The sequence below is a fragment of the Eumetopias jubatus genome, unplaced genomic scaffold, assembly GCF_037043125.1.
Source record: "Eumetopias jubatus isolate StellerSeaLion01/CBP00866 unplaced genomic scaffold, mEumJub1_p1.0 scaffold_2, whole genome shotgun sequence".
Taxonomy (NCBI): Eukaryota; Metazoa; Chordata; class Mammalia; order Carnivora; family Otariidae; genus Eumetopias; species Eumetopias jubatus.
In genome coordinates, this window is record NW_028274808.1 from 81483783 (window position 1) to 81505666 (window position 21884).

Genomic DNA, 21884 nt, shown 5'->3' on the forward strand with positions numbered 1-21884 from the left:
CACTCTCTACCAGAAAGGGAAAGAAATGCTCCATCCTGCTTAGAGATGCTGCTTATGCGCTTCCAGGTGAGAAGAGGAAAAACATGTGCCTCCGCCCCTTTTGTAATAAGGTTAGAAACAAATAAATACAGCAAGAAAGAAACAAATGTTATATTAGTTTGTTCCAGCTGCAGCTGTATATGGATGAGGGCTGGAAAATAATGATATTGATAAATATCAACAAAAGAACCTTTGGAAAGCCTTGTTCTATGAACTTCTAATTTTGGAAATGACCAAGACAACTCCACTTTAGTAATGTTAGGCTCACTGTTTCTTACTACTACCCCTCTGTCCTTCACTTAAAAATATTCTTTTATTACCAATTCAAAATTATCAAGTATTGTGCTCTCAACAGAAGACTGCACAATTATACTCAGGCCTTCATTAGTTAAGTCAGCGTGTTCTTCATAGGAAAGATTTATTTGTAATCCAAAAAATTCTATCTAGCTTCTCTTACTGAGCTCTTTCACCAATAGCTATCTTTTTACAGACTAATAAACATTTGTGAGAGAAAGTAACATTTGGACAGATAAACTTTAGACACTAAAAAGGGAATACACAGCAATGCATTTTACCTCCTCTGTTGATTTCTGAGGGCAGGGAGGGTGCCATCATATTTGTGTCCATTGGCTGAGAGCCATCCTGGGTCATGGGGTCTTCGGGAGGCAGGTAAGCAGGCGGGGGTGTATCAGCTACAAAGTTTAAAGAAAATGATTTCTTTCTCCTTAAATAAACACACACGCTTAAAACATATATTGTGTGAAACTGAGACTGAACTGCCCATTTCAACTCCCCCATCAGAAAATGGCTGCTACAGACACTGAACTGGATGTACACTTTCTGCAAGTGCCTAACACCTCACGATCTGGTACAACTGTAGTCAAAGTCCAGTGGGAGGAAAAGCGCTCTCTGCCAGGTCCAGGAGCAGTCTGCCTATCTGGGCTCGTGCTCTCTTAGAATAATCAGAAGAGCATTTGAACACACTTCCATACAAACCACTTTGAGAGGACCTCTGCATTTCAGTTTCACTGGTGGATGGAAAAGCTACATAGGATTTCTTAAGAAAAAGAGCTTCAGGGTCTCTTCCATTAAACTCATAGGCTCTTAGGAATTTACCAACTGACTTTCATTATAGCCAATTTGCTGACTTCGACTGTTAATTTTTCCTGACTTCAAGCACTCTGTTAGGACTACCTTCTCCCTACCTACTTTAATAATCACTAGTTTTAAAACCCCTCGTAGCAGAGTAATAATCAGTTTATCACAGCTATTTTCTATTTCAGAATTTACATATGTTCTTCTAGAAAGCTCAGAGCCAGCTGGCAATAAGAGGCCAAGAGCATGACTTTTGAAACAAAGAACACTAATATGGGTCTTGTGTTTTTCTTAAATAAAATAAGGGGTAATGGGTTGCCCACAAATAGTCCTTTGTGATCAAAAAGCAAGTCCCTCACTGGCTATCGGGAGCCCATCTAGCACACCTGACACGGCAGGGAACAAAGCTTTACCTTAGGGAACCATGAACAACCCAGAGGAGTAGCCGAGATCACTCAGGGCAACTGCGGAATACAAATGGCCAATGCTGCTGCTCCTTTAACAGCTTTTCAGAGATTTCCAAGACCGAGTCTCCAGCTGACTCACAACCCAGGAACTCCCACTGTCCAGCTGACAGCAAGCAAGGACTCACAGCACAAAGACAGGACTATGGGGACCTTATCTGGATGCCTCTGTCACCCTTTCTCCATCTTCTTTTAATTCAGCTTCTTCCCCTGCAGCTGTAACACTGACTCTGCTTTACTTCCAGCCAGGAATGAAGACAATGAGCATCAAGCCTCTGAGACCAAATCCAATAAATTTCTGCAAATGAGCTGGTGAAAATTTCATCAGCACCACTGGGAGAGACCACCAGATAGCGATGGGTAATACTCTACTATTCCCACAAGTGCCTCCTCCCACCCCTGGCTGCTTTCTCTTTTCCACGTTTCCTTTACGTGGCCTGTGGCCTTAATCCCTCAGAGCTGGGGACAATGTGTAAACTCAAGCAATAATCTTTGAGTTTTTCACTCTTGGCCTCACCCTGGCTTTGCCACTACTCAAAAGCTTCTGAAACTATCTCTTTACCACTTACCTGTTCATCAAACCCAACGGGTCTGGGAGAGAGTCGGGTGAATAGGAGATCACCAGATGATACTTAGTTTGACTTTTAAACTCATCTATATCCCTGCTGCCCTGCCTCATCCTAAACAGTTTTGGATTGAGAAACAAAACAATGCAAGATAAAAGGCTCAAAACCAAAAGAAGTCACAAATATGGAAATAAAAGCAGTATCAAGTGTGGACCACTTTTCAATTTTTGAGGCCCTACCAGCACTGTTGTCAAATTCGCATTTACTTAAAAACATTTCAAATGGCCTAACAAACAGGACTGTCCACCCATTTTTCCCTTCTTGAAGTATTAATCAATGTTAAGTACATCTTTGTGTAGAGCATCTTTCTTGAAGTCTACTGGCAAGAAATTTGGCACTAATCATTTTTTTGTGAGATGCTTTGCTTACTAACCTATAATTTGAAAAATATAATGTCCTAATTAATCATTTATTTTGATAAACATTACACTATCAGTTAAATCTAAAAAAGGAGGATAATTGTCTTTGTCTTTGCTAAGTTAAACAAGCAGATGGTCTCCAATACTTCTGCTGCATTTCCTTTGTTGCTAAAGTATATATTTCTTGGGATTACATCACCACTTAAGTGAATTTAATTAAGTAGGGGGGTGTGATCCCTCAGGAAATATCTTTTCTGAGGTTGCACTTAAAACAGGGTTTTTCTTCCCCCCACGTACAGCAATGTGTGCAACACATTATTTTTCTCTTTCTCTCTTTTATCAAGAGCAAAGACTGTAACAATTATGCCACTCCTAGAAGGATGCAGCTGTTTCAAAATCAAAAATAAAACTTATTCAAGCTTCTGTGCCTGACAGATAAAACAGGACATTTGCTTGCTTGACCACAGCGGCATCCTGCATCTGAGAGCAGAGCGCCGTGTAACAGAGCTGAAGAGCACTCTGCGTGCTGGTGTACCCGGCTCCCCCCCAACCCTTGCAGCAGCACTGTCTACCTGACCCGAACGATGTGGAACGTTCCAACCCACCTGGCATCTGGAAAGGGCTTCCTGGGTCTGAGCTGGTGGGAGAGTGCGGGTAGGTACCACTGCTGCTTCCAGGAGAGTTGGGGTAGCTGCTACTGGGGGAGTGAGGGAACGGATGGCTGTTGGGTTGCTGGAAAGAATCCGGGAAAGTGGCGTTGAGGGGCATGTGAGGCTCATTTTGTCCTAAGTTACGGAACTGAGCTAACAGGCTGTGCTGAGGATTATATTCGCTGTGTCTTGGAACCAGCACTGGAGGAAGAACTGGAAAAAGGGAAAGAAAAGTGAGAGATAAACATGGAAATGATGAAAATCTGTAATAACGTCACAATGAACCCTGCCCTGCTGCCAACTCAAAAGCGTCATTCAAGCGCAAAGCACCTTTCACTCAGGAATCAATGTGGTAACAGATGGTCTCTTTAGAACGGCTGTGATTTGGGCTCGAGACCTACAGCACAAACTGCCCAGGGAAAGTCTGCAAAACACCTTCTATGTTAAAAATGTTAAGGTTGGTTAGCCTGGTGATGGTATTAAAGAGGGCATGTACTGCATGGAGCACTGGGTGTTATCCGCAAACAATGAATCATGGAACACTACATCAAAAACTGATGATGTAATGTATGGTGATTAACAAAACACACACACACACACACACACACAAATGTTAAGGTTGCCCCATTCTTAACGTTTTCATTCACTAAAAACTGAAGTACAATTAAGAACATATACCACCGACGGTTCCAAGCTCACAGCTCTGGTTGATATTACGTTGAAAGAGTTAATACTTACTGAATGGTATGGATTATTCACCACAAATGTTTTAAATTGACATATTAACTCACTTTAAAACAAAAGGAGGCACAGTAAATAAGATTGAGAGGATAAATACAGTGAGCAGCATAAAATCCAAATGCCAATGAAGGTAGTTAATTAGATAAAATATGATGTTTTGTGGGACAGACTGTTGTGTCCAAGCAGTCACACTTCACAAAAAACCTTTTCCCTGAGGATATTAATGCATATAACCCACTTCTCAGTAATCCTCAGCACTACCTGACAGGCAAAGGAAAAAACAGGTTATACAATCCACATTTTGCTAATTGGATACTCAAGGTATAAAGGCCAAAAACATACACACCATTAGAGAAGGAAAGAAAACAGCTCAAGCCATTCCTAAAAGCTCTGTATGTTAGGAACCTACGGAGTTAATAATTAGCAGGGTCTGCAACCTCCAGAAACCTCTAGAGGCAAAGCCACTATAAATAAGATGCTAATCGAAGTGAAGGCCTGGGTAACAAGCCCTAACTGGGTTAGATCCTCAACTTCCCACCACAGTCTCCAGATAGTTCCTCCCCAGGAACAAAGGCCCCCCGAACCCCTACTACTCTCATGGCCTTGGCTAGAAAAACCATCCATTTGGAAATCTGCATGGAGGAGAGGGGAGGAGATTTAAAATCTGCTACTGTTGTTGGGAGCTGGAATTTAGAATATATTCTCCCCAAGAAACAATATTTAGTGGCATTAGGGATTAAGTAGATTTTTGAGGGCTTTCCTGGGAATCTATCTGTAACTTACACCATTTCTGCAGGAAAATGTGCCCTGATCACTTAGATTATCACTTACTCATGAGCTGAAGATTGTTTTTCTTTTAAGTAAAAATAGGTTCTTCAAGGTCTTAAATGGTCTCACAAGCTATATCTTAAATTGCTGATCTGTAGAAATAAATTCCCCACTAACTGATCCTTTAAAAAACAAATCTTTTTAGTATAATACTATGTATTTCCTTTACTGCACAGTGATGGAATCTACCCAAATTAAGTCATCAAAAGCTTAATTCCTCCTTCTACCTTTCAATAGTCACCTGAAATATAAACTATTTTGATGAAGAAAAAATTCCTAATTGTCATAAAGGCTCCCCAATGTCAACAAATCTATATTCCAAAATAAACAAAGGCTCTGAAATAGCACAATACCTTTGAATTACCCATGCAATTAAAAACATTCTTCTTCTTTGAGCTGCTGCAGCTGGAGTCACTACTTTCCAGCTTGCCTTTCATGGTCATCTAGCGATAGTCTCAATTCTGATTAGGGCCTCTAAAAGGGGGTAAATACCGGCCTCTAAACCCTGCCCCCAAAATGCAGCACCAGACAACACCTGGAGTCCATCCTCCATCTTGACCCTTCAAAGGACACCTCCCCAACACACACACACACACACACACACACACACACACACTCTCTCTCTCTCTCTCTCTCTCTCTCTCCCCTTACTGGAGCCCCTGTTTCAGCGACTCCTCTTGCCTATAATTTGAGAACTGGGAATTTGCTTCTTCTCATTGCTCACAGATGACAGTGGCAGCAGGAGGCAATGTACACCTCGAGTTCGTGTTTGGCATGTGTGTTCCTGCAGCAACTCTGTTGTGTGCTGCGGTGGTCTGGCTCCGGGGCGCAGTGCCCTCCTTAGTCCACAGCGCAGATGACATCATCAGCTTTTGCAGATGACCTGGGAATGAGCCATCAACTACAGCAAAGCACCACCCTACAGATAAACTTGAGGAGAAAAATAACTTTTTCCTCACCTCTGATTAATAAGATCAATTTTGCCACTGCCGACATAGGTACAAGTATCTTTATTATTTTTTTTAAGCGGGCTCCACGCCCAACGTGGGGCTTGAACTCATGACCCTGAGATCAAGAGTCCCACACTCTACAGGCTGAGCCAGCCTGGTGCCTCGGTACAAATATCTTTTAATAAACTTAAAAAAAATGTATTGAGGTATCACAGACCTATAGCAAAATGCACAAGTGTTCATATAAATGGAATAATATAGACTCTTGTGTCTGGGTTCTTTGGTTCAACACTATGTCTGTAGGAGCCATCCAATGTTGTGTGTGGCATCTTATTATGTGTGTATTACGATATGTTTACTCAGTCCCCCATCTAACCTCCTTAAAGGACAATCAATTTATTTTTATCCCCTGGTTTATCCTTCCTGTATTTCTTCTTGAAAAAGTTAAGCTGATAAATATGTGCTTTCTTTTGTCTTTACTACTAAACAGGAAAACAGCCTACTCTATATATTGTTTTGCACTTTGCTTTATTCACCTATATCCTACAATTAACTTACTAATTTAGAGAGATCTTCCTCATTTGTTTTTGCAGGTAATACAGCACCATAGTTTCTTCAACCAATCTCCCATGTCTGGGCAGTTTACAATATTTTACCACTACATGTAACACTGTAATGAACAACCGTATGCACACATATACTGCTGTATTGTTAAAGGAGTACCTTCTGGGTAAATCCCTAGAAGTGGCCATAGTGGATGACAATGAAGATACAGCTTTGTTATCGTCAAGTACCCCTTCACAGGGGTTGTGCCATTTCGCATTGCTACCGGCCATGTATGAGAGTGACTTTTCCCCCACAGCCCCTAGGACAGACCATCTTGTCAAGATTTTTTTTTTAAGGAATTTTTTTCTTTTTCTTTAAAGATTTTATTTATTTTAGACAGAGAGTGGTGGGCAGGGGCAGAGAGAGAGAGACTCTCCAGCAGACTCGTGCTGAGTGCAGAGTCCAAAGTGGGCCTTTACCCAATGGCCCTGAGATCCTGACCTGAGCCGAAACCAAGAGTTGGATGCTTAACCGACTGAGCCACTCAGGTGCCCCAAGATTTTGATTTTTTGGACAATGTGATGGGTGAGAAATGGTATTTTGGTGCAATTTTAATTTGTATTTCTCTTATGGTGAAAGTCGATCATCTTTTCATGTATTTCAGGGGGTATTTTAATATACGGTTTTGCAAATGGTCTGCCTGTGCCTTTTGCCCATTTTTTGGTCTTTTCATTTTTCATTAAAAAATATAAATAAATATATATTAGAGATCTTAGCCTGTGCTATTTTATATGTTACAAATATTTTATCACAATCTGTCATTTGTCTTTGACTTTACTTATTTGAAAAAGCTTATTTTTTTTTTTTGGTAATCAAATTTATCAATATTTTCCTTTATTGCATATGGGTCTTGAGTCACAGAAAGGCTTCTCCTACACCCAGACTGTGAGGAGGAATTCACGCATGCATTCTTCCAGTGCATATAAAGTTTTCTATTTTACTTAGATCTCTGATCCATCTGTAGCTCAGTTTTATTTATACTATGAGGAACAGATCTAATTTTATCCTTTCCCAAATGGTTGGCCAGTTGCCCCAACACCATTTATTAAAAAGCCCATCTTTTCCTCAGTGATTGGATATACCACCTTTTTCGTAAGGTTCCCATATATGTTAGGGTCTATCTTTAGACATTCCATTCCATTCTATTCTAGTCGGTGCCCCACCACCACTGTGTTAATTATAGAGGCTTTATTAATATGTTTTAATAGCTGATATGGCTAGTCCCCCCTCACAGTTCTCTTTCAATGGTCTGCTTGCATGCTTACTCCTCCATATCAACTTTAGCTATCACCTTGTCTACCTCCAGAAAAAAAGAGATTTTGGTGCTTGTACTGGGGTCACAATATATTTATAAATTAACTTATTGGTAGGAATATCTTGATGTTCAGATGTCCCATTCAAAACCTAGGACGGTTTCTTCAAGTTTATGTTTGCACCTTTTAGGAACATTCCATAGTTCCTCTTCGTGTTCATCTGCTAGGGCTGCCATAACAAAATACCACAGACTGGGTGGCTTACAAAACAGACATTTATTTACTCAACGTTCTGGTGGCTGGAAGTCTGAGCTCAAGGTGTTGGCAGTGGCAGGATGGTTTCTCCTGCGACCTCTCTTCTTGGTTTGCAGATGGCTATTTTCTTCCTGTGTGTCCTCACGTTGCTTATTTCCCGGGTGTTTCTGTGTGTGCCCTAATCTCCACTTACAAGGACAAACTGAATTAGTACCCACCCCAATGGCCTCACTTCAACTTTTTTTTTTAATTTAAATTCAATTAGCCAACATATATTACATCATTAGCTTCAGATGTAGAGATCACTTTAACTTTTTAAAGGCCCTATTTCCAAATACAGTCATATTCTGAGGGACTTTTGATTAGGGCTTTGACATATAAGTTGGGGGGGATGAACAAGTCAATCTAGAACACCGCATTAGGTTTTATACATTTCTTATTACATTTACTCTCATTTTATCTTTTCTGTTGCTACTTTAAATGGAGTTTTCTCTTCCATTATATCTTCTAACTGGTAATTATTTTTACATATGAAGGTTATTGATATTTCCTTGCTTTTATATACTGCTACCTGGCTGAATTCTTTTGTTGTCTTAGTTTTATCATTGATTCCTTACAGAATTCTCCAGGTAAATGATCATGTCACTGACAAATAGAGTTTTCCTTCTTTCCTTTCCAATTGTTTTCTCTTGCCTAGTTGCATTGGCTAATAGTGCCAATATAACGTTAAAAGGTACTGGAGCCAGTGAACTTCCTTGATTCTTGACCTGGGTGGGAATGCCTCTAGTATTTTCCCTTAAGATGTTGATTTTAGAACTCTGGTATATATATTATGTTAAGAAAGTATCCATCCATTCCTATAGTTCAGTGCTGTTATTAGGAACAGGTGTTAATTTTTTTTTAAAGATTTATTTATTTTGAGGGAGAGCATGCCTGTGATTGGGGGGAGGGCAGAGGGAGAGGGAGGGAGAGAATCTCTAGCAGACTCTCCACTGAGTGGGGAGCCTGACTAAAGGCTTGATCTCATGACCCTGAGATCATGACCTGAGCCAAAACCAAGAGACAAACGCTTAACTGACTGAGCCACCCAGTTGCCCCCAGGTATTAAATTTTCGTGAGAGAATTTTTCAGCATTTCTGAAGATAGTTGTTATGATTTTTCTTCTTAGACCTAATTAATATGATTAATTATTCTTGCATTCCTGGCATAAAACCTGCTTGGGTCATGATATATTATTTTCTTAATGTGGGATATTAGAGTCTAATAACTGATATTTAGGAATTTTAGCCCAATATTCATATGTGTTACTGATCCAAGTTTGTGTGTGTGCGTGTGATCGTTATCAGGTTTTGATATCAATGTTGTACTTGCTTCATAAATATTTCTGTACTCAGAAAGTTTATGTTGCTAACTAGTCTCTAAATGTTAGGTAGACATTCCCTGTTAAATTATCTGGGCTTGGTGCTTTCTTGTGGAGTAGCTCCTTAATAACTTTCTGTATTCATTCCACAAAAATAAGTTTAAACTTTCTATGATTACTGAGGCTAATTGTGGTTAATTATACTTTTCCTGGAAAATTATCCATTCTACCTAGGTTTTCAAATTTACTTGCATAAAGGTATGCAAAGTAATCTTACAATGAAGTTTTATATCCTCTATCAATAACTGTTTCCCTCTTACATCTTTTTTTTAATGTTTGTGCTTTCTCCCCACCTGGTCTTTTTTTTTGAAATGAGGATTTGTTGATTTGACCTCTTTTTTTTAAATTCTCTTATTTTTGCTTTCATCTTTATTCTCTCTTCCCTCATACTTTCTTTGACTTACTTTGTTCTTTTCCTAGAGCTTTTTTGACTGGAAGTTTAAAAGTAATCTATTTTTATTCTTTCATTTTTGCTGATAAAGGTGTTCAAGGCTATGAATTTTCCTCTGATCACTGGTTTAAGTGTATCCCATTGATTCTGATATGTTTTTGTGATTATTTTCCAAACATCATGTAATTTTTGTTTATATTTGCCCATTCACCTATGGGTCATTTAATAGAATAGCTTTTAAATCCCCAGGTGTAAGAGCTTATTTGATTTAAACTTCTAGGTTTATGGTATTGTGGATAAGAATGCTGATTGCACTATTCCTAATTTATGGAACTTGCTATTTTCTTTGCAACTTACAACAAAATAAATTTTTGAGTGTTGCTTGTACACTGAAAAGAAGGTATATTTTCTATTATCAATGTGCAGTGTTAATAGGTATCTGTAAGAGCTACCTTATTAATAATGTTGCTTAGGTCTCCTGTATCAGGGGTCAGCAACCTTTTTCTGCAAAAGATCAGAGAGTAAATAAATGTTTTAGGTTTTGTGGGCTATATGGCCCCTGTCACAACTTTTCAACTCCTCTGTTGTAGCAAGAAAGGCATAAATAACATGTAAAAAATTGGATGTGGCTGAGTTAGGAAACTTCACTTATAGGACAGGTAACAGAAGGGATTTGGCCTGTGGACTTAATCTGCAAAACTCTTTTGATATCATTACTTATGTTTTTTCCACATGACCATATTTAGACTGGTATGTTAAAGTTCCTATTATTAGTGTGCTTTGTTTTTAAGATTTTATTTATTTGAAAATGAGAGAAGCATGAGCAAGGGGAGGGGCAGAGAGAGAAGCAGACTTGCTGCAAGCAGGAGCCCACTGCAGTGCTTGATCCAGGACCCTGACGTCATGACCTGAGCAGAAGGCAGATGCTTAACCGACTGAGCCACCCAGGCGTGCTGTTATTTGTTTTTGCTGCCATGTCCTATAGTTTCTGCTTTATACAGGCGGTTGCTGTGATATTTGGTACCTATATGTTCATTATGAAGTGTCCTTTGTGTCTGTACTTTTTGGTCTGAATTCTATTTTGTCTGGTATCAATCAGACTCACAGCCCTTACTTCTTGTTTCTATTTGCCAGATATAACTTTGCTAATTCCTTTTTTTAAACCTTTTTAGTCACTTTTCTTTTTATCTTTTGAAGGGATGGATCTCTTGAATACAGCACAGAGTTTTGCTTTACGAACTTGAAAATTTAATTGTTGAGTTAAGCACATTTAATTTACTGATATGAATGACGACGTGCTTGGTCTAAACTCCTGTCATGTTATTGTATAGTAATTGTCACATATTTACCATATTTCTCTATGTGATGTGATTCTTTCTCTTCTATATTTTTAACAGGAGTTCTGAAGATAGCTTTACATTTCTGCTGCATGATTATTTTTGTATTTGTACTTTTAGTGTCTCCAATCTTTCTTTGTTCCTTACTTACTTGTGTATTTTCCAGTTGCTAAGTTTTAAACGGTACCTTCTGACTCTCATCTATTATCTATACAACCAATAATCTCATTCTGCTTTCCTCTTTTTCTGTTCTTCTATTCCATTTTTAAATTTGCACTCTTTCTACTTTGTCAGAACATCTAGGGTTTACATATTACTTTTCTACCCATATAATCATTCTTATTTTTGCCTTATCTCTACAACTTCATCACCAAATTTTCCAGTCATCTCTTAGTTGAATAAAGTTACCTCATCAGATTTCTCAGGAAGAGCTCAGTGTAACAGTATTCATGCTTACACATTTAAAATTTTCTGTACTCATGATACTGAAAGAGAGCTTGCCTTGCCTTTGATTTCCTTAAGCTTCCTGAAATGCTTTTTCACTGCTGCCAGTTTCTGTACGATGCTTTTGAGAAGTCTGATTTCAGCACGTTCTTGCCTTTACAAGCTATGACATACTCTTCTTGCCTGCAGGCCCTGAGGACTTTTGTCTTGAAAGTCTAATATAGTTTTACTAAGGTTTGTCTTAAAGTTCATCATTCTAGATGAATTTTTCCAAGTAGTTGGTGGGTCCTTTCAATATGCAGATTTAGGTTTTCTCTAACTTCTGTTCCAGTCTCTAGGACTTTAGGAGCTCCAATTATACATCTGTTAGATCTTCTTTGTTGTCCATTCCAACTGCTTTCTCGCTTTCCAAGTCACCCATTCATTTGTTAGTCGTTTTCCTGCCTTCTTCAGTGAATCTTCTTACGTTTTAATAATCTATTCTCCCATTGGCACATTGTAATTTCTTTATTTATGAAGTTTTGTCTTAAAATTTATTTTGAGTTCTATCACTCTCATTAATTTTCTTCCAATTTTTGTCCATTTCTGTACTTAGTTTCTAAATTTCTGATTTTTCTCCCAAATGCTTGTTTGAGGATATTCATTTTGAAGTGTGTCTTACACTGACACATTCAAGCCATACACTCAAAGAAAATGCTTGCAAATCACCTAGATGATAAAGATTGTATCATGCATAAAGAACCTCAAAACTCAAACCAATTAAAAATTAGGCAAAAGATGTGAACAGATGCTACACCAAAGAAGATGGACCTTAAAATCACTGTGCTTAGTGAAATAGGTCAGACACAAATGGACAAAGACTTTGATCCTATTTATATGAAGGACTCAGAATAGGCAAATTCATAAGATATAGAAAGTAGAACAGAGATTAGTTACCAGGGGCTGGAAAAAAGAAGAAAAAAGTAGTTATTGCTTAATGAGTACAGAATTTTTGTTGGGATGATGAGAAAATTTTGGGTATGGATAGTGATCATAGTTATACAACACTGAATTTATTTAATGCTATGGAATTGTACATTTATGAATGTACAAGTAATAAGTACTATGGTATATATATTTTACCACAATAATTTTTTTTAATTATTAGAATCGACCATACCAAGTGTTGGCAATAGGGATTCTCATATATTGCTGGTTGTAATGTAAAGTGGTACAATCATTTTGGATAACATTCTGGCAGTTTCTTACAAAATTAAACATATCTACCATATGTCCCAGCCATTCTCCTTCTAGGTTTTTACCCATGCAAAATGAAAACATATCCATACAGATGTGTGTGTTTTCTCTGTGATAGCCAAAAACTGGAAACAAATGTCTACTGACAAGCAAATGAATAAATTATGGTATGTTAATACAGTAGATTACTACTCAGCAATAAAGAGGTATGAAATACTGATTCATACAACAACTCAGATGACTCAAAATTTGTGGAGAGGAGGCAGACAGAAAAAGAGTGTAGGGGCGCCTGGGTGGCTCAGTGGGTTAAGCGTCTGCCTTCAGCTCAAGTCATGATCTGAGGGTCCTGGGACCGAGCCCTCATGGGGCTCCCTGCTCGGTGGGGACCCTGCTTCTCCCTCTCCCTCTGTCCTTCCCCCCGCTCATGCTCACTCTTGCTCTCTCTCAAATAAATAAAATCTTTAAGAAAGAAAGAGAGTGTATACTGTGTAATTCCATGCATATAAAATCTAGAATATGTAAACCAATGTATGGTGACAGAATGCAGAGCAGTAGTTACCTGGGGATGATAGTAAGGGCCGGAGGGAGAGACTGCAAAGGTGCACGAGTAAATTTTGGAGGTGATGTGTATGTATGTTCCTTGTCTTTACTATGGTGATACTTTCACAGGAATATGTCAAAACTAATCACATTGTACAGTTTAAACATGTACAGTTTAGTCTATATCAGTTATTCCTTAATAAAACTGTTCAAAAAGTAAATGTGAAGAGGCAATTTAAACTGTCTTCTATCAATTTTTAAACATGGCTAAAATGTTTTATTATCAATTCCCTTTTCTAATCCCATCGTCAAAGTTTTGGAACCGTTACTCTGAGCTCTTCAATAGTGTATTAATACCCAACTAAAACAACTTTATCCTATATCTCTACTTCTGGCACTATATGATGTGTAGCCCCTAATGCACAATCCCCATCCAGGAAAGGAATTCCAGTTGGTTATCAGACACACCAGCTCTTACAGTGAAAACCAGCTGAAGATATCAAAAGTAAAGAGCTGCAAGGAAGCTCCATGTTAAAGCAGTGATAACACTTAAGACATGCAGTGTCTTGTATGGGCTGTTAAAAGTTAATAAGCAGAACTGCCAGGTAAAAAGTAAATGGATATCGTATGCACTCTTTTCTTCCCCCCCCCCAAGCAGGCTCCACACTGGGCGTGGAGCCCAACACAGGCCTTGAACTCATTACCCTGAGATCAGGACCTGAGCTGAGATCAAGAGTTGGATGCTTAACTGACAGCCACCCCAGGTGCCCCTCCACTTGAAAGATGACTTTTCTAAAAAAAAAAAAAAAAAAAGACTTCTCTGTCAAATTTATCTGAAGTTCCATTTAACCCTCTAACAAATAGCTGCCACCACAGTGTTTTAGAGCTTCTCACATTACCCTCAGAATCTTTCTGAGACATTTTTGCAGTGTTTTTCAACATTTTTCAGTGACAGAAAGTGAACTCATCTGGGATCTCAGCAGCTCCACTGGAATTGTGAAATTTTTCTTTACCAAATTCATACACATTTTATGCTCTACTCCTTACTACTTACCAAACACAAAGGTGATATTTTAAGTAACTTACAATCAAGTAAAACTGATAGTCCAAGGAGACGCAGGCTCTGAGTACCCTGAATGGCACACTGTGCTGAAGTGGGTGGCAGTACCCTAGAGTCTGAATGTATGGGTTTCCTATTGACTCGGTGTCACAATTCTTAACAAGTTATTAATTTCTTAGAAAACTATAGCCAACAAGTGACCAGTAGCAGCCAGAGGGAGACAAATAATATACAGAACAGACTCTAGAACTAAGAGCATTTATGTAGAAGGAGACTCATCAAATCCATTTTAGGTGATCACCATATTCCACAAAATTTACATTAACATATTTGCTCTAAGCCGGACCCAGGCTAACCATGTTGTATCACTTTGGAAAGAAGAGTGCTTACAGGGTAACTTCCCTAAGGTCACACAAGAAGTGTCAAGAATTAGGAAGGCATGGAGCACTCTCAACCATGACATTCTTCTGCTGCAGCGACTCTAAGTCTCCAAGCATGTTAAATTACGTCCTATACAGTTTAAGGGATGGATAAGTAGAACAAATTTCAGAAGTGTTTCTGGACAAAAGAAAGTTATGGTCAGACAATTTAAAGGAAGAAACTCTAGTCCAATTTAACAAGTTCAGTTACGAGATACTTCTAACTCCCTGATGATACAGAATATATGATGACCAAATTCGATTTGTGTAGTTTGAAGACTTAGAAGTAGGATGTCTGTATGTTCTGGTTTGCCTGGGACAGTCCCAATTTGTATGTGCTGTCCAGTGGAATTATTAATAGGTGACCCATGTCACTCTCAGAAGTGTCCCAGTGTGGACAACAAATTATATGGGCATCCAGACTATAAACAGTAACTATTTAAATTCAGGAGAGGAAAGATCTGGGTCTGGGATCTGGAACAGCTGCCAGCCCCAAAGAGAAGTGTTAGCGTGCAAGAGACACACGGTGCCTTGTGAGGCAGGGCTGCATCTACGTGCACAAGCTTCTCTGAGGACAGGCCCAGCCCCTCTGGCCTGGGTGGGCCCTAGAGGACAATGCTGCCACTCCCTCCCAGACATCTCTTCCCCTTCACCCCCCACCCCCCTTGTTCCCTTCACTCAGTAATACCTCAGGTAAGGAAAGATTAAGAGAGCAGTTTTCTACTGGGGGAAAAGGAAAAAATAAACATCCAGATGAATTTTCCATGTTTAAATGCACCTTCTATGTCCAATTCTTATTTCCTAGGCGAGAGGTGGATGAACTAGCTGAAAGAAATAGGATTTGCAAACTCTGGGCCTGACTCAGGTCAGGAATAGGAAGGCAGAGAGAATGAGAAATGTCTTCCTTTTAATATTTCTTTCCATGTTTCAGGCGATTTCTATTCTATGGAAAACAGATACGGAAGCACGGACTCTTCTGGGGAACCAAAGTTTTCTTTGGTGCCCCGAAAAGGTTACTCCTACTTGGCAATTTCAAACAATGACTCAAATTTGTGGCTTCTCTTTCCAGGGCTGCTCCTGGTTAATTTGAATTGCAAGAATTTCTTTGGAAAGAGAAACCCAATGGGTAAAACACCTTTCTTTATACACACAAATTTCTTTTTGATTTCAATCATTTAAAAATCAGACTGTGTTGTGTCATTCCTGTATTCTAAGAGTCCTAACCCTGGTAAGAACCCTGACTGGCTTCACACCACCTCTTCCGGCGTATCTGGGAGGTGGGGGTGGGGGAGGACTCCTAGGCAGTTTCACAATGCCTCCTTCCACCCACTTGAAAATCTCTAATTGCTGTATGTCTTTAAGACGAGGACGCTCTCTTCCCTTCTCTTCCTGACTAAGCAAGGGGGGAGAAAAGTCAGATTGCTGCCTTTTCCCAGAGATGGACCTCTGCTTTTCAAAGTTTTTAGATGTCTATTTTAGTAAAAAAAAATAAAATAAAATCCCTTTCTCAGTCAACAGGGAAACTAAACTAAGAAAGTTTCAGGAAGTGAGTTTCAGGAGACATTTGTGATTCTGCTACTGGACTCTGCTTTTCTGCGTTGCCAAGGCACGAGGAAAAGGCATGAAAAAGAAATAGCTAAAATTGGAAAGAGGAGCAGAGCTCTGGAAAGCATTCACGCACACCCTCTAGGTTTGTGAGCTTTTTCAAGATTTTGAAGTCCTGTTTGAAATTCTATCACCAAGTCAGTGGTAGCCTAGTAATGACACTAAGGCTGACAAATCCCTACCTAAATTGTGACCCACCAGATGCTGGTGAACACTAGTTTTTTTTTTTGTTTTTTTTTTTAAAAACATGCATGAGAGTTTTGATAACAAAGTGGCCAGGCCCTTGCCTCCATTTGCCCACATTCGCATGATGGCTAACAAGCTAGATGCTACCCAGTGGTACAAAAATGCTTTTGAGTTCTAAAGACTTGGAAAAGGCATTTAGGTAACAGTCAGGACATCTGAGTTCAGCCCTGGCTAGGATAATAACTACTTTTCTGACTCTGAGCAAATCACTTAACTTTTCAGAGTCTCAATTTCCTCACTCAAAAAAACAAGGGACTTGAATTCGAAAGGACCTTCTTGCCCTAAATTCCTCAAGTCTTCTGATGACAGTGCTGCTCTATGTCTATTTGGGGCTTCCCATGTATAAAATTCAGCACCAGACCCCATCTCAGTTGGGTCTCAGGACACCTCAGGAGGTCACCTAAAAAGCAGGAAGGTGGCCCAGGGCTAATCGAAGAATGGCTCGAGGGCGAGGCCAGTGGCGGCCGTTCCCCATGAAAACAAGGGACGGTGACGCTGCCAGAGCAGCTGTGCCCGGTACAATATCTGCACTAGACAGATGTCCCCAGATACAGTGTGTGCTCAGTGACCTTCTCAACAGGAACATTTCGAAGAGAGAGTGGTAGAGAGGAGAAGACCATTTAAAAGTTCACAGTATATGCATTTATGAAATAAAGTTCCTCACCTCAGGATGTGTCAGGGAAACTTCACACTGAAGACAAGATTCTTAGAACCTTTAATCAAGGTTAAATTTTAATAAAACATATAGCCCCTAATCCCTGAGTGCTGGCATTTTCTCTCTTTGTTTGCTTAGTGGTCGTGAGGCAATAATAAGGAGGGTGTGAAATAATATTAATGTTCACTGAGCACTACACACACGCCCATCAAGTACCGACTACGGGTGGTACATGGCACGACCGATGCAGAAGTCAACGGGACAGCCATGTCCCTGCCTACACGGAATTCCTAGCAGATCACTGAACCTTCACAATGGACGAGGAAGCGGGCTTGGCCCAGGTCAGTAAAACATCCAAGGTCACTACAGATGCTGTGCTGAAGGCCAGGCTTTCAATCAAGGCCTGCTCATCACCACCACACTGCACCGCTCAGTCCTGTAATACTGGAAGGAGATTCTGGAAGTCATTGTTAAAATCCTTTTTCCGGTCCTCTGTTTAGTTTTTTGGGAGAACATCTTTTTAAAGGTTAAGATAGTTTCGCCTAAAGGGAGTAACTTCACAGTATCTATTTTCTAGGAATACATCAATTACTCTTCAGTACAAATACATTAAGAAAAAACAAATATGTGAACACAGTTTGAATGTAAGTAGAGAAATGAGTTGTATTCAATAACAGTATCTTCAAGCTTAAAAAGAAAAAAACAAACAAACATTAAATTTACTTAAAAGTAGCCACATCTAATTCAACTTTGAGAACTCAACTTCCTAGATAATTCCAGGCCAGGGATCCTTTTTGTATACTACAGGTGATTTCCGTGAAAGACATCTTATCTGTGAACGTATGCACCCACGGTACATATTCTGTGACTCCACGACCCAGGCCAGATTCCAGTTCCAACCTATCCTTGGGGGGATGTGTCCTCCTACCCTCTCTCCGCCCAGCCATCCCGGGCTTCCTGCAGTTTCCATCTGCTAGTTTCATACTTCTGTACTTTTGACCCTATTTCCAAGTCTCAGTTCTAAATGTCATCTCCTTTATGGTGCCTTTCTTGGTTTTTCTACTCACCCCCAGTAAAAATGAATTCCTCTTTTCTTTGTGCCCCACTGTTGCCTAAAGAGACCTCCATCACAGCATCTGTAACATTTAATTGCTAATTTGACTTTACCTCACCCAGACCCTAAGCCCCTAGAGGGTAGATCTGAGCTTTTTTTTTCCCTTCTGTATAATTTAGTGCACAGCATATAATAGATTCTTACTATTTTTTTCAATTAGTGTATGTTTGTGAATTATATTACTATTCCTGGACTGTTTATTATGAGCTGATTAATATAGACTGATCTTTCTTGAAATCCTCAGACTACCTGCAACTGGATTAGCAAGATACTTGTTTAAAAAGCCAGATTCTTGGGCGCCTGGGTGGCTCAGTTGGTTAAGCGACTGCCTTCGGCTCAGGTCATGATCCTGGAGTCCCGGGATCGAGTCCCACATCGGGCTCCCTGCTCGGCGGGGAGTCTGCTTCTCCCTCTGATCCTCTTCCCTCTCGTGCTCTCTATCTCTCATTCTCTCTCTCTCAAATAAATAAATAAAATCTTTAAAAAAAATAAAAAAAATAAAAAGGCAGATTCTTGCACCTCATCCCAGATTCGTTAAGTCAGACTGCCCGGGAGCCGGGGTGCAGAACGATGAGGGGTGACTGTAGGCACTGGCAATGACTAGCTTTCTCACCCTATGTCTCTAGGCAGCTGTGAAACCTGGAACTTCAAATTTCTCACATCATTCCTCTTACCCCTAAAACTCTATACACTACCCGTTCCGATTCGCAGGTACACCGATTAAAATGAGAATGATATAGAAAACACCAGCAGGGTCTGACACGAAGCTGACCGCTGACCAGAAAATTTATCAAGTGTCCACATTTTTGGCCAGGTGGCATGGTATCATGCACAGGCTTTGGATCAAGACCGCCACGGGTGCCAGCTGTCTGGATCGGGCAGGGTAAGTTCTCCCTCGTTTCTGTAGGGATAACGACACAAGCCCCCCAACAGCTCTGTGAAGCCCCAGTGCTGCGGCACAGGGTGGGCTCTCAAACGCTGCCTCCCTCCCTGACTCCTCTCTCCCTACTCTGAGCCCAGGTTCCTTTCTTCTGTGGAGGGTTTATTTACTTAACTACCACAGAAGGAAGGTGCTATGTTATTAGAGCTTCGGAGTTTGTTAGAGGAAGACGAACTTCAGAGTGTAAGCTAAAAATACCAGGAGGAAAAAAATCCTTCATAAGGTGTGGATGAAGCAGAACAACAATTAGAGGCCGGTTTTAGTTTCTGGCTTCCGAAATTGGAATTCCTGCTCAATTCTTTACTAGCCGATTATTAGGACCGCACTTCCTTACAAGTAAAATGGGAGTAATAGTACTTCTCTCAGATTTTCATTTAACATTTATACAGTGCTTCTATATGACAAGTGCTGTACAAACCTCCTTCCGTTGTCATGACTCTGACCGAGGCGCTGTCATTACCTCCACTTTATAAAAATGGACACTGAGGTACGGAGACGAACTTGCCTTTAAGAACACAACCAGTAACCAGTGGAGACAGGATTCAAACCAAGGCATCTGGCTCCAGAATCTCGGCTCATAACCACCGAGCTGTGGTGTCTTCCCGTGTTGCCCAGGCAGGCTCCGGGGCCATGGAGGCCCTTCGTGAGGGGCAGTTACCATTGCGCAGGCAGTGGCTGGCCGGCCCTAGACACTACTTATGTGTAAATGACCATCCCCAGGGGTTGCACCAGGCCCTGTGGCTTAATTTGTAATTGCCGCTGAATGTAATTAGTTCTCATTCTGAGTTCAAATTTGATTCTGTTAAACATATTCCATGTAACAGATACTTGTTATTTAATGATGAAGCTTACTGACCAATGGGAAATAAACACAAGTAAAGCCTCCATGAACACCTGAAGCACAGGGGTGGACTCACTTGACTGTGATGGATGGACCCTGACTTCAGGCAGCTGGTATACAGTTCAGATCACATGCTCTGCTACTAAAAACCGTAGATGCTCTTCTCCTTCATTAAAGAGAGAAAACCGGTTAAAGTGGTGGAGAAAGCGACTTCTTTTGGCAAGCAGTACAGTGCGGTGATTAGCAGCATGGATTTTGGAGTTAGACTTCAATCTGAATCCCGGCTGGCCTGTTTTAAGTTGTGTGACGACTTAAAGTGCATCTCCGTGGCCCTGCTGGTACCTCTGCCCCTTACAGTTGTGGTCAGTATTAAATGAGAATACAAGGGATGTGACAAGCACAGTGCCTGGCACATAGCAAGCATAAAAAGTAACTATTCTAATTTTCACTGTTACTATTATTATTATTATTGTAACTATTATCATTAGTTTTCCAAAAATTTGTTTAGTCAAACTTTACTTACAGTATGAATTTCATTTTTAGTCTGCAGATATACACAGAAGTTATGTTCCTTATTTCAGCCATGTTGTGTTTCAAGAATGCATATAGAGCCTTTTCACATGCATTACTTAATTCAATCCTTGCCACAACCCTGGAAAGTAGATATAATCAGACCCTATCTCACAGGTTAGCAAACACAAATTCAGAGGACAAGTAACTGGCCCAAATTTTAGTCCAGGTTTTTGGATCCGAGACGCCTCCTAACCGTATTTTAACCTTACAACCCAAGAGATAAAAGCTATCTGCTTTAAATTGTCTCATTTGTCCTGAATATCCTAAAGAACTCCACTCCATATTTACCAGTCAGCAACTGGCATTCTATCGTGAATAAGAGTCCCTCCCCCTTTCCCTCCATTTATTTATCATCAGGATTCCTGTTATTATCCCTAAAGGGTTTATAATTACTTTCTGTCCATAATTATTTTGTTGATCAAATTGTCTCTGATTAAGCCACGGGCAGCCCTCTTCAGGCTGACTCGCGTCCTAGTGACATGCTCCTATCAATTTTCTTTTTTCTACACAGCTCATTTTAAAATGAGCACTTCCTTTTCCTATTTAAAAGCTGTAGGTTATATTGTTTTAAAAGCATGTACCTCAAACTATTTCCTACCTTAACCATCATACTTAAATATCTGTCTGGCACACCACCACACACTAAACTTTTTCGACACTTAAGGAAAGATACTGTCACAGAAAAAATACTGCTAAATCTCCTAAAGAGCTAGCTAGACATAACTGTAAGGGAAATGATAATAGGGAAACATGAAGGAAAAAACATCCAAGACTTCCACTCTGCTGTCTTACATATGTTTATGTTTACTTTACAAAAAGCTGCCTCAAGACCACTTATAGAAATTATAGGCTCTCCTTTCGCCTTACTGTGACTGAAGATCCCAGACAGGCAAGCAGGCAGGTGGTCGGAGGAAGGTGATGTGTGACTCTAGAAGTCAGACGACTACTTGGATAAGAATTGCCTCCTTTGTGCGAAGGGGTTAAGAACCAAGGACACTGAGCAGTGGCGTATCCTGGGAAGCGGTGTTAGAACCGAGGTAGTGATGGAGAATGTGAACCTGATCTTCCATTGTAAGGTCTGCTGAGATTCCAGAGCATGAAGCTGATGATACAAAGAACGGGAGGAAAATCTGCCAACAGTCCTTGGTTGCCCTAAATCTTTTTATTTAAACATGACCCATGTTTCTAGACTCTAGA

At 40.1% G+C, this 21884-nt stretch overlaps 1 protein-coding gene across 1 annotated transcript in view; it reads right to left on the reverse strand.

The window, feature by feature from the left end:
• SMAD1 (SMAD family member 1) overlaps positions 1-21884 on the reverse strand; it is a 73092-nt gene that overhangs the window by 11962 nt on the left and 39246 nt on the right. The window contains exons 3-4 of the mRNA XM_028102268.2: positions 3189-3446; positions 615-731 (exon numbers count right to left, since the gene is read on the reverse strand). Coding sequence (XP_027958069.1) covers positions 615-731; positions 3189-3446 — 375 coding nt within the window. The remainder of the gene's footprint in view (positions 1-614; positions 732-3188; positions 3447-21884) is intronic.